Below are 13,730 nucleotides of genomic sequence, written 5' to 3' on the forward strand. Positions count from 1 at the left end.
GTCTACCGTGCATTCGCTACTATAGCGTGCAGTCTACCGGCGATCTGTGGTCTACCGTGCATTCGCTACTACAGTATAGTGTGCAGTCTAACGGCGATCTCTGGTCTACCGTGCATTCGCTACTATAGCGTGCAGTCTACCAGTGATCTGTGGTCTACCGTGCATTCGCTACTATAGCGTGCAGTCTACCAGTGATCTGTGGTCTACCGTGCATTCGCTACTATAGCGTGCAGTCTACCGGTGATCTGTGGTCTACCGTGCATTCGCTACTATAGCGTGCAGTCTACCGGCGATCTGTGGTCTACCGTGCATTCGCTACTATAGCGTGCAGTCTACCGGCGATCTGTGGTCTACCGTGCATTCGCTACTATAGCGTGCAGTCTACCGGCGATCTGTGGTCTACCGTGCATTCGCTACTATAGCGTGCAGTCTACCGGCGATCTGTGGTCTACCGTGCATTCGCTACTATAGCGTGCAGTCTACCGGTGATCTGTGGTCTACCGTGCATTCGCTACTATAGCGTGCAGTCTACCGGCGATCTGTGGTCTACCGTGCATTCGCTACTATAGCGTGCAGTCTACCGGCGATCTGTGGTCCACTTCTGTCAGTTTAACCCTCATTTGAATTTTACGGTGAACCATCAAGACAATTCCGTGGATCCAGTGTCGGGAGCAAATACGCAAGGGAGTGAAAGGTTGCGGTTGGATGCCAAAAATACGCATTTTGAAGAAAATGACAGGCGGTCCTAATGAGCTATTTCAATCACACCCTGATCACATTTGCTGGAAAGTGCTAAGAAACGGTGCAGAAGATTTGTTTTTACAATTTCTTAAAGACATACGAAGTGTTTATCGTTACAAACCAATGAGCTATATTGTTCTTTGTTATTGTTATTAACAATATTGTTATTGTTATTGCTATAGTAGCACAGTAGAAGTAGACTGCACGCTATAGTAGCACAGTAGAAGTAGACTGCACGCTATAGTAGAACAGTAGAAGTAGACTGCACGCTATAGTAGAACAGTAGAAGTAGACTGCACGCTATAGTAGAACAGTAGAAGTAGACTGCACGCTATAGTAGAACAGTAGAAGTAGACTGCACGCTATAGTAGAACAGTAGAAGTAGACTGCATGCTATAGTAGCACAGTAGAAGTAGACTGCACGCTATAGTAGAACAGTAGAAGTAGACTGCACGCTATAGTAGCACAGTAGAAGTAGACTGCACGCTATAGTAGCACAGTAGAAGTAGACTGCACGCTATAGTAGCACAGTAGAAGTAGACTGCACGCTATAGTAGAACAGTAGAAGTAGACTGCACGCTATAGTAGCACAGTAGAAGTAGACTGCACGCTATAGTAGCACAGTAAAAGTAGACTGCACGCTATAGTAGAACAGTAGAAGTAGACTGCACGCTATAGTAGAACAGTAGAAGTAGACTGCACGCTATAGTAGAACAGTAGAAGTAGACTGCACGCTATAGTAGCACAGTAGAAGTAGACTGCACGCTATAGTAGCACAGAAGAAGTAGACTGCACGCTATAGTAGCACAGTAGAAGTAGACTGCACGCTATAGTAGAACAGTAGAAGTAGACTGCACGCTATAGTAGCACAGTAGAAGTAGACTGCACGCTATAGTAGCACAGTAGAAGTAGACTGCACGCTATAGTAGCACAGTAGAAGTAGACTGCACGCTATAGTAGCACAGTAGAAGTAGACTGCACGCTATAGTAGCACAGTAGAAGTATACTGCACGCTATAGTAGCACAGTAGAAGTATACTGCACGCTATAGTAGCACAGTAGAAGTAGACTGCACGCTATAGTAGCACAGTAGAAGTAGACTGCACGCTATAGTAGAACAGTAGAAGTAGACTGCACGCTATAGTAGAACAGTAGAAGTAGACTGCACGCTATAGTAGAACAGTAGAAGTATACTGCACGCTATAGTAGCACAGTAGAAGTATACTGCACGCTATAGTAGCACAGTAGAAGTATACTGCACGCTATAGTAGAACAGTAGAAGTAGACTGCACGCTATAGTAGAACAGTAGAAGTAGACTGCACGCTATAGTAGCACAGTAGAAGTAGACTGCACGCTATAGTAGCACAGTAAAAGTAGACTGCACGCTATAGTAGCACAGTAGAAGTAGACTGCACGCTATAGTAGCACAGTAGAAGTAGACTGCACGCTATAGTAGAACAGTAGAAGTAGACTGCACGCTATAGTAGCACAGTAGAAGTAGACTGCACGCTATAGTAGCACAGTAGAAGTAGACTGCACGCTATAGTAGCACAGTAGAAGTAGACTGCACGCTATAGTAGCACAGTAGAAGTAGACTGCACGCTATAGTAGCACAGTAGAAGTAGACTGCACGCTATAGTAGAACAGTAGAAGTAGACTGCACGCTGTAGTAGAACAGTAGAAGTAGACTGCACGCTATAGTAGAACAGTAGAAGTAGACTGCACGCTATAGTAGAACAGTAGAAGTAGACTGCACGCTATAGTAGCACAGTAGAAGTAGACTGCACGCTATAGTAGAACAGTAGAAGTAGACTGCACGCTATAGTAGAACAGTAGAAGTAGACTGCACGCTATAGTAGAACCGTAGAAGTAGACTGCACGCTATAGTAGCACAGTAGAAGTAGACTGCACGCTATAGTAGAACAGTAGAAGTAGACTGCACGCTATAGTAGCACAGTAGAAGTAGACTGCACGCTATAGTAGCACAGTAGAAGTAGACTGCACGCTATAGTAGCACAGTAGAAGTAGACTGCACGCTATAGTAGCACAGTAGAAGTAGACTGCACGCTATAGTAGAACAGTAGAAGTAGACTGCACGCTATAGTAGAACAGTAGAAGTAGACTGCACGCTATAGTAGCACAGTAGAAGTAGACTGCACGCTATAGTAGCACAGTAGAAGTATACTGCACGCTATAGTAGCACAGTAGAAGTATACTGCACGCTATAGTAGCACAGTAGAAGTAGACTGCACGCTATAGTAGCACAGTAGAAGTAGACTGCACGCTATAGTAGCACAGTAGAAGTAGACTGCACGCTATAGTAGAACAGTAGAAGTAGACTGCACGCTGTAGTAGAACAGTAGAAGTAGACTGCACGCTATAGTAGAACAGTAGAAGTAGACTGCACGCTATAGTAGAACAGTAGAAGTAGACTGCACGCTATAGTAGCACAGTAGAAGTAGACTGCACGCTATAGTAGAACAGTAGAAGTAGACTGCACGCTATAGTAGCACAGTAGAAGTAGACTGCACGCTATAGTAGCACAGTAGAAGTAGACTGCACGCTATAGTAGCACAGTAGAAGTAGACTGCACGCTATAGTAGCACAGTAGAAGTAGACTGCACGCTATAGTAGCACAGTAGAAGTAGACTGCACGCTATAGTAGCACAGTAGAAGTAGACTGCACGCTATAGTAGAACAGTAGAAGTAGACTGCACGCTATAGTAGAACAGTAGAAGTAGACTGCACGCTATAGTAGAACAGTAGAAGTAGACTGCACGCTATAGTAGCACAGTAGAAGTAGACTGCACGCTATAGTAGCACAGTAGAAGTAGACTGCACGCTATAGTAGAACAGTAGAAGTAGACTGCACGCTATAGTAGCACAGTAGAAGTAGACTTCACGCTATAGTAGCACAGTATAAGTAGACTGCACGCTATAGTAGAACAGTAGAAGTAGACTGCACGCTATAGTAGAACAGTAGAAGTAGACTGCACGCTATAGTAGAACAGTAGAAGTAGACTGCACGCTATAGTAGCACAGTAGAAGTAGACTGCACGCTATAGTAGCACAGTAGAAGTATACTGCACGCTATAGTAGCACAGTAGAAGTATACTGCACGCTATAGTAGCACAGTAGAAGTATACTGCACGCTATAGTAGCACAGTAGAAGTATACTGCACGCTATAGTAGCACAGTAGAAGTATACTGCACGCTATAGTAGCACCCCCCGATTTCCTTCATGGATTTCCATGGCTGTGTTCCCTCAGTAAATGATTCCTGAGATCTAACAGAACACATTACAAGCTGGAAGTGATACTTATAGCTCGGCCGGCGCAGGCTGCAGTAAATCACACGAATCAGGATTCCCTCAAAAGTCCAGATTTCAAATGCAAAGAATCAACTTCCAATCACAGGAATAGGAGTCGGTCACTTAGTATCCGGCTCCTCACACGGCCCCCACGTACGGGGAGTCGGTCACTTAGTATCCGGCTCCTCACACGGCCCCCACGTACGGGGAGTCGGTCACTTAGTATCCGGCTCCTCACACGGCCCCCACGTACGGGGAGTCGGTCACTTAGTATCCGGCTCCTCACACGGCCCCCACGTACGGGGAGTCGGTCACTTAGTATCCGGCTCCTCACACGGCCCCCACGTACGGGGAGTCGGTCACTTAGTATCCGGCTCCTCACACGGCCCCCACGTACGGGGAGTCGGTCACTTAGTATCCGGCTCCTCACACGGCCCCCACGTACGGGGAGTCGGTCACTTAGTATCCGGCTCCTCACACGGCCCCCACAGACGGGCATCGTAATACTTTACAGTCAGTATGAGAACTACAATCACTTAGTTATGCACGAGTCAGGCAGGAAAAGCAGAGTTCTTATAGTACCGGGCTGCATTAGATGAACAGAGGTTATACATTCAGTTTGCAGACATCTCATGGACAGTCAGAGATATGATTGTGGGCATACGTGACATTCACAGACAGGGTTACCATTGTGATAGCAGAGGTTGGACAGGCGTTACAATCTATACGCTGGGTAGGTTGGAACATTGGGTGCAGGTGAGTTTCAGGATGCAGTGGAACAGCTGTAACATTACCGAGCGGCAGCACACGGCGACACTCTGCGGCTGCCTCCAAAGGTCGGTACTATTGGTGAGACAGGTGTTATGTCTCAGAGATTTTGTATGGTGTGTGTTAGATGCGTCTAACCAAAATTAACACGGCCCAACATCTGCTAGCCTTCCACATGACACGTACGACTGTACTGTGCATTACTAATGTGAAGCGCTACGTACACTAATGGTGCTATATAAATAAAGACATACATACATACCTTTCCATAAAGATGTTTTGTCCCCAGGGATCTCCGTCACCGATGTCTTGTGCTCTTGTTCCGTCTCCAGCTCTCGTGTATCTCCTTTCCGCTCTGGAGGTCGGCATGGATTATTATCCTTTCTTCGCCTGCCTATCAACAGATCACAGACTCGTGGGTTCGGCTCTCGGATTCTGCTACGCCCTGTTCTGGTAACTAAGACCCTCCCCCCACCCCACCCAAATATTCCACAATAAAAGAAGAAGTTCTCTGAGCCGCGGGGTCCCCGTGACCACGACCTCTCCGTGTCTGACTTTGCCAGAGACTCGTCTTGTTTAGTAATAGAAATGTCCATCAGACTGTGAGACATTTAATTGTCTCAGAGGTGGGACGAAGCTTTGTGTAACGGTTAAAGCAGCAATGCTACATTCCCCCTTTTCCGCCTTCTTCTTTGTATATGTAAAGCGCGTGACAATGTATAATCCTACATTGTTACCTAAGATGGCAATCGTTTGGTGCTCCTGATATACATCTGTCCAAATCCTGATTGTGTGCCTACCATAATGGCCGCCTTTCGGTTTCAATCAATCCTTCAGTCAGTGTAACTCAGCAGCTACAATGTATCCTTATAATACTACGGTAACATCCATTCTTACCGTTTTGCAGCTCAAACTGCTGGGAACATTGGCAACAAATTATCCCAAACAGGGAAGTGTTGCTAAACTCCAGTCCTCGAGGGCTACCAACAGGTCAGGTTTTCAGGATATCCCTGCTTCAACACAGGTGGCTCAATCAGTGGCTCAGTCGAAAGACTAAGTACTAATTGAGCCACCTGTGCTGAAGCAGGAATATCCGAAAAACATGGCCTGTTGAAGACTGGAGTTGGGCCACAACTGAGCCACTGATTGTGCCACCTATGCTGAAGCAGGGATATCCTGACAACCTGAACTGTTGACGGCCCTTGAGGACTGGAGCTGCCCACCCCTACATTAAAGCCTGTTAAGGTTAAGGCGAGGACTTAACATGACGCTATGTATATACCTACAGTAAACTTCCGATACTATTATCCAGACACTGCAATAGGACTTTTGCAAGGTCCGGATTGGTGCACCCTTACCCCCCCCCCCCCCCACCCCATCCAATGGGTATGATAAGAGAGCAGGGATTTAATCACGGTGGGAGATCTAAACTGTCTCCCCTATAATGAGAAATATAAATACGTTGCACGGTGTACCCCTGTGTGACTCCCCTCGCTGTGTGAGCGCACCCCGCAGCATTACCCCGCAGCATTACCCCGCAGCATTACCCCGCAGCATTACCCCGAAGCATTGCCCCGCAGCATTACCCCGCAGCATTACCCCGCAGCATTACCCCGCAGCATTACCCCGCAGCATTACCCCGCAGCATTACACCGCAGCATTACCCCGCAGCATTACACCGCAGCATTACCCCGCAGCATTACACCGCAGCATTACACCGCAGCATTACACCGCAGCATTACACCGCAGCATTACCCCGCAGCATTACCCCGCAGCATTACCCCGCAGCATTACACCGCAGCATTACACCGCAGCATTACACCGCAGCATTACCCCGCAGCATTACCCCGCAGCATTACCCCGCAGAGCAGGTTTTGTCCCAGTACTTGCAGTATAATTACCTGCGTCTCTTGTCTCCTCACCCACCCAGGTTTTGTCGCGGTACTTGCAGTATAATTACCTGCGTCTCTTGTCTCCTCCCCCGCCCAGGTTTTGTCGCGGTACTTGCAGTATAATTACCTGCGTCTCTTGTCTCCTCCCCCGCCCAGGTTTTGTCGCGGTACTTGCAGTATAATTACCTGGGTCTCTTGTCTCCTCCCCCGCCCAGGTTTTGTCCCGGTACTTGCAGTATAATTACCTGCGTCTCTTGTCCCCTCCCCCGCCCAGGTTTTGTCGCGGTACTTGCAGTATAATTACCTGTGTCTCTTGTCTCCTCCCCCGCCCAGGTTTTGTCCCGGTACTTGCAGTATAATTACCTGGGTCTCTTGTCTCCTCCCCCGCCCAGGTTTTGTCCCGGTACTTGCAGTATAATTACCTGGGCCTCTTGTCCCCTCCCCCACCCAGGTTTTGTCGCGGTACTTGCAGTATAATTACCTGCGTCTCTTGTCTCCTCCCCCGCCCAGGTTTTGTCGCGGTACTTGCAGTATAATTACCTGCGTCTCTTGTCTCCTCCCCCGCCCAGGTTCTGCGTGCAGCTGGCGGATGTTTGTGAATGTCAGAAGATTGCTAATGTGAGTAAGGAGGGTTGGGAAGTGGCTTCCAAAATGTACATGTAGATATGGGAGGGCGACCTCCCCACACAGCCCCAAGTTATAAATACATGTGGGGGTGCTACCTGGGAAATATCCTAGGATATATATGGGAATGTATGCAATGCCAGTGCATCAGAAAAACAAGTTGTAGGAGGACATGTGCAGAGGTACACAATGGAGACTGTCGTAAGGTGAAATTATAGCAAGGCTTTATTGTGTCTGTCGCTTAAAACACAGCAAAAATCAACACAAGTGAAATAGTGAGCCAAACAAAGAAAACCTATCTCTGCTTTGGAGACTATCTACACATATAGCTCAGCCCTCTCTGACTGGGTTGGTTAGCTAGGCTGTTTACCAGCCCCAAATATATAGCATGAAATAAGCAGATATAGAAAGTCTCATAAATGAAAATCTTCTCTGTCCCAGGTTCAGCTCCTTTCCTCAGGGTTTGTCAGCGTTCAGGTTTAGAAGTTTCCCCTGTGTCTTGAAAGCAGCTCTGCTATTTCTTCTGGCAGAGCTCAAGACAAGTGTCCCTTCCTTGGTTCAGCCCAGTTGTGGACTAAGGAATCTCTGTCCTGTCTCCAAAGTTCAGCTCAGGTGTGAGCAAAGGAGTCTCACTTCCTGTCTCAAAAGACAGGCTTTTCTAAGCAATCAGGCAGGTGGTGTTAGTTAATTGCCTACCAGCAGTTAACCACCACACTGCTGGATTAGAGGCACATTTGTGAACAGGGGTAAGTCCCCTGTTACACAAGTCCTTGTAATATAATAAACTGCAGTTGGAATAAACTCCTTTTTCATGTATTGAGTACACAGAAACGGAGCCCGAATAGGGTTAGGGGACTAGTACCTAATGCCAGCGGCACCATTGATAATTAGTACAGACCAAAGTCCCATAATAGTAAGAGGAGAAAAGCAGGGTACAGCGACCCATAAAGTAGACTGACTTTTATTTCTCCTGGCGTATCCAACAGTAGATGATTGATAGGCGTGCAATCTCCCAGGTAAGTAGCAGGAACAGGTAGAAAAATGTACTGAGGGGGACATGCTGTTGAGAAAGGGCATACTGCCCGAAACGCGTTGGTGGACCTGTGCTGTGGCTTAGGGGGGACATTTGGTCCATCTTTTTTATGCAATAAATATTTTTTTGCTTTTGCAAACCGTGAGCCTCCTTCTGTTCCTTCTGGCACTGCCAATTTTTCTAGCTGTTCCTAGGATATATATGGAGCTGTACCGAGGGGTGCAGAGATCCCATACATTGGTGCACCCCTGCAGTGTCAGTGGGTATGGTGCAGTAAGAAAACAGCACAGAGCGCACCGAGGTGGAATAATATTATAATAAAAGTGAATACTGTACAAATAACTCAACTGACATATAATGAATCTGTTACCCAGTAAGATGTTAAATGGTGCAGTCAGGGGGCTAATTGCCACTTGACGAGAGAGAGACGGTGAACTTGGGAGACGCGCACAACAGCACACGGACCGCGCGGTACTGCGCATACCCGGACGTAGCAGCGCAGAGCAAGCCGGAGATGGTGCTCGATCCCAGCGCGGGACAGACTGTCTCGAGCTCGGCGTTGCTTCCCTTCTGCCCACGGACGGGGCAGCGTGGGCTGTGCCACTTAGGATCTCACTGGATAACAGATTCATTATATGTGAGTTGATGCTTGTTATTTGTATTTCCTTTTATTGTGATATTATTCCCCCTCGGTGCGCTCTGCGCTGCTTGTTTTCTATGACTGGTCCGTCCGTGGAGTAATCCCTGGTGGATCTTCAGTGGGGACGGGGAATATCTCCACGCACACAAGCAGTAAAGGGAGGGAGTTGGTTTACACCAGAGACTGTGGGAAGCGTGAGCGCGGATCCCCAGAGACTGTAGAAAGCGTGAGCGCGGATCCCCAGAGACTGTAGGAAGCGTGAGCGCGGATCCCCAGAGACTGTAGGAAGCGTGAGCGCGGATCCCCAGAGACTGTACGAAGCGTGAGCGCGGATCCCCAGAGACTGTAGGAAGCATGAGCGGGGATCCCCAGAGACTGTAGGAAGCGTGAGCGCGGATCCCCAGAGTCTGTAGGAAGCGTGAGCGCGGATCCCCAGAGACTGTAGGAAGCGTGAGCGCGGATCCCCAGAGACTGTAGGAAGCGTGAGCGCGGATCCCCAGAGACTGTGGGAAGCGTGAGCGCGGATCCCCAGAGACTGTGGGAAGCGTGAGCGGGGATCCCCAGAGACTGTAGGAAGCGTGAGCGCGGATCCCCAGAGACTGTAGGAAGCGTGAGCGCGGATCCCCAGAGACTGTGGGAAGCATGAGCGGGGATCCCCAGAGACTGTAGGAAGCGTGAGCGCGGATCCCCAGAGACTGTAGGAAGCATGAGCGGGGATCCCCAGAGACTGTAGGAAGCGTGAGCGCGGATCCCCAGAGACTGTAGGAAGCGTGAGCGCGGATCCCCAGAGACTGTAGGAAGCGTGAGCGCGGATCCCCAGAGACTGTAGGAAGCGTGAGCGCGGATCCCCAGAGACTGTAGGAAGCGTGAGCGCGGATCCCCAGAGACTGTAGGAAGCGTGAGCGCGGATCCCCAGAGACTGTAGGAAGCGTGAGCGCGGATCCCCAGAGACTGTAGGAAGCGTGAGCGCGGATCCCCAGAGACTGTAGGAAGCGTGAGCGCGGATCCCCAGAGACTGTAGGAAGCGTGAGCGCGGATCCCCAGAGACTGTAGGAAGCGTGAGCGCGGATCCCCAGAGACTGTAGGAAGCGTGAGCGCGGATCCCCAGAGACTGTAGGAAGCGTGAGCGCGGATCCCCAGCGACTGGAGGAAGCGTGAGCGGGGATCCCCAGAGACTGTGGGAAGCGTGAGCGCGGATCCCCAGAGTCTGTAGGAAGCGTGAGCGCGGATCCCCAGAGACTGTAGGAAGCGTGAGCGCGGATCCCCAGAGACTGTAGGAAGCGTGAGCGCGGATCCCCAGCGACTGTAGGAAGCGTGAGCGCGGATCCCCAGAGACTGTAGGAAGCGTGAGCGCGGAGCCCCAGAGACTGTAGGAAGCGTGAGCGCGGATCCATAACCCCCTTTTCTGGTAAGGTGCAGTAACTAAAATATCCCATTTTATTGGGTCATTTAAAAGAAACACTTAATGGGGCAAAAATGGAGCCGGTTCTCCTTGCTGATGTAATAAAAGGGGGTCCCTGTGAACATAACCCCCTTTTATTTTATTACTGTACATTATCATCCACACAAGGAGAACCGGCTCCGTTTTTGCCCCATTATGTGTTTCTTTTAAATGACCCAATAAAATGGGATATTTTAGTGACTGCACCTTACAATCTTACACTGGAGGGGTGCACCAATTTTTGGGATCTCTGTACCCCATGTCCCCCTCGGTGCAACTCCATATATCCTTGGATTTAAAAAGCAACAAACACAATGTTTTTATATCGAACCCCCCCTCCCCAAATCTAGTGCGGCCGGCTGCGCTTTATTTCTGGAAACACTCATTAAATAGGACTTCAGTGTTTTCACTACAGGTGCCCTGCAGCGGCATTATGCTGCGACTGCGGGGTCATCTGTACACGTTCCTTTTACACTGTATGTTCCCTGCTGGAGGAGCCTGTGACTTCTTATTATACCAGGCACAGTATAAGGGAGTGGTAGGTAGGTATATTCAGTCTCCAGTGCAGGGAGTGGTAGGTAGGTATATTCACAGTCTCCAGTGCAGGGAGTGGTAGGTAGGTATATTCAGTCTCCAGTGCAGGGAGTGGTAGGTAGGTATATTCAGTCTCCAGTGCAGGGAGTGGTAGGTAGGTATATTCACAGTCTCCAGTGCAGGGAGTGGTAGGTAGGTATATTCACAGTCTCCAGTGCAGGGAGTGGTAGGTAGGTATATTCAGTCTCCAGTGCAGGGAGTGGTAGGTAGGTATATTCACAGTCTCCAGTGCAGGGAGTGGTAGGTAGGTATATTCACAGTCTCCAGTGCAGGGAGGGGTAGGTAGGTATATTCACAGTCTCCAGTGCAGGGAGTGGTAGGTAGGTATATTCACAGTCTCCAGTGCAGGGAGTGGTAGGTAGGTATATTCACAGTCTCCAGTGCAGGGAGTGGTAGGTAGGTATATTCACAGTCTCCAGTGCAGGGAGTGGTAGGTAGGTATATTCACAGTCTCCAGTGCAGGGAGTGGTAGGTAGGTATATTCACAGTCTCCAGTGCAGGGAGTGGTAGGTAGGTATATTCACAGTCTCCAGTGCAGGGAGTGGTAGGTAGGTATATTCAGTCTCCAGTGCAGGGAGTGGTAGGTAGGTATATTCACAGTCTCCAGTGCAGGGAGTGGTAGGTAGGTATATTCACAGTCTCCAGTGCAGGGAGGGGTAGGTAGGTATATTCACAGTCTCCAGTGCAGGGAGTGGTAGGTAGGTATATTCACAGTCTCCAGTGCAGGGAGTGGTAGGTAGGTATATTCACAGTCTCCAGTGCAGGGAGTGGTAGGTAGGTATATTCACAGTCTCCAGTGCAGGGAGTGGTAGGTAGGTATATTCACAGTCTCCAGTGCAGGGAGTGGTAGGTAGGTATATTCACAGTCTCCAGTGCAGGGAGTGGTAGGTAGGTATATTCACAGTCTCCAGTGCAGGGAGTGGTAGGTAGGTATATTCAGTCTCCAGTGCAGGGAGTGGTAGGTAGGTATATTCACAGTCTCCAGTGCAGGGAGTGGTAGGTAGGTATATTCACAGTCTCCAGTGCAGGGAGGGGTAGGTAGGTATATTCAGTCTCCAGTGCAGGGAGTGGTAGGTAGGTATATTCACAGTCTCCAGTGCAGGGAGTGGTAGGTAGGTATATTCACAGTCTCCAGTGCAGGGAGTGGTAGGTAGGTATATTCACAGTCTCCAGTGGAGGGAGTGGTAGGTAGGTATATTCACAGTCTCCAGTGCAGGGAGTGGTAGGTAGGTATATTCACAGTCTCCAGTGCAGGGAGTGGTAGGTAGGTATATTCACAGTCTCCAGTGCAGGGAGTGGGAGGTAGGTATATTCACAGTCTCCAGTGCAGGGAGTGGGAGGTAGGTATATTCACAGTCTCCAGTGCAGGGAGTGGGAGGTGACGGACATTATGACCGGGTCATGGAGGACGTATTCGGCAGTGAGTTGTGCAGGGAGTGGGAGGGGGTGTGGAGGGTAAAGTCGGAGCATCCTTTGCATTAGAAAGTGTGACGAGAATGTCTCTATAAAATACTTTATCCAGATCAAAAGAACGGTGATGGAAGGAAATAATGTAGAATTCGTAATTGAGCCTTAATGAGTGGAACTGCGCTTCAAGCAGCGCTCCACGCAGATCACCATTTGTTTTTTGTATTTTATCAAGAGCGCCATTTTAACCTCCCGGACACTTAATGATTCAAACGCTTGTATCTTCTGAATGGAGCATCCGATTTTAACACTAGAAACAGTGTTGGAAGGGGCGAGAAGAGCAAGTGCAAAATCACATCGCCTGGGCTGCTGTTATAAAACAATTGGGATTTAACCTCCTCAGTAATACATCGCTCTGCGTGTTCATTGGGGAGGTGAATGATCCATACAATGCTCCTCTTCAGGCCACCGCGTCGATCTATCTTCTACTCATACCGGTCCCGTCTCTGGTTTGCTGCCTGTTTTTGATGGGGAGATTTGTTCACATTTTCGTGGGAGGGGTGATCGCCCACCGAAGGTCTGAGAAAACACAGGTAGGTCCGGGGGGGAGTGTCTTCTCTGTGCCACCTCTGCCATGTGCAGCTTACATACTTGTTTAGTCATCTACTATATATTTGGGTGAGTTGTATGTCTGTTGTTCCTGGTAGGATATGTATCTGGCATGTGACATCATAATGCACATGGCCTGGTGGCAGATAAGGAGAGTCAGTTGCTATGTTTACACAGAAAGTTAGGAATTCAGTTGGCGCGTGAGGAGAAAGTAAGAACACTAGGGAAGGGAACAGAGGCGGAAATAATTGGGGACATTGTAGGGTATTAAAGGAAAGTGATGGGAGGGGGAGAGATGGGGGGTGAGAGAAGAGAGGGAGACAGAGAAGGGCGTAGAGGGGAGAGAGGAGGGATGAGGTTTTTTTCTTAGAATTCCTGAGTAATGCCGGATACTTTCAGCTAGTAACTATATATGATCATATCCTATATATAATAATCAAATATAATGCGTTGGAATCCCAGGGGAGGGGTAATTCTGGGACGCAATATGTTGCTGGCCCCAAAAATACAATTATTTATTTATTTATTTATTTATAAAATATTTTACCAGGAAGTAATACATTGAGAGTTACCTCTCGTTTTCAAGTATGTCCTGGGCACAGAGTAAAACAAATAATACATGGTTACAAATACAGTTACATAAATGAACAAGGTATACATTTATATACAAG

The 13,730-nt window shown here is 48.6% G+C and overlaps 1 protein-coding gene across 2 annotated transcripts in view; it reads left to right on the forward strand.

The window, feature by feature from the left end:
- LOC142469132 (stimulated by retinoic acid gene 6 protein-like) overlaps nucleotides 1–13,730 on the forward strand; it is a 105,149-nt gene that overhangs the window by 46,457 nt on the left and 44,962 nt on the right. For both annotated transcript variants that reach the window (XM_075576065.1, XM_075576064.1), the window contains exons 5-7: nucleotides 5,152–5,272; nucleotides 7,281–7,329; nucleotides 12,915–13,043. In XM_075576065.1, the coding sequence (XP_075432180.1) occupies nucleotides 5,152–5,272; nucleotides 7,281–7,329; nucleotides 12,915–13,043 (299 nt within the window). The remainder of the gene's footprint in view (nucleotides 1–5,151; nucleotides 5,273–7,280; nucleotides 7,330–12,914; nucleotides 13,044–13,730) is intronic.

The sequence above is a fragment of the Ascaphus truei genome, chromosome 18 (assembly GCF_040206685.1).
Source record: "Ascaphus truei isolate aAscTru1 chromosome 18, aAscTru1.hap1, whole genome shotgun sequence".
Lineage (NCBI taxonomy): Eukaryota > Metazoa > Chordata > Amphibia > Anura > Ascaphidae > Ascaphus > Ascaphus truei.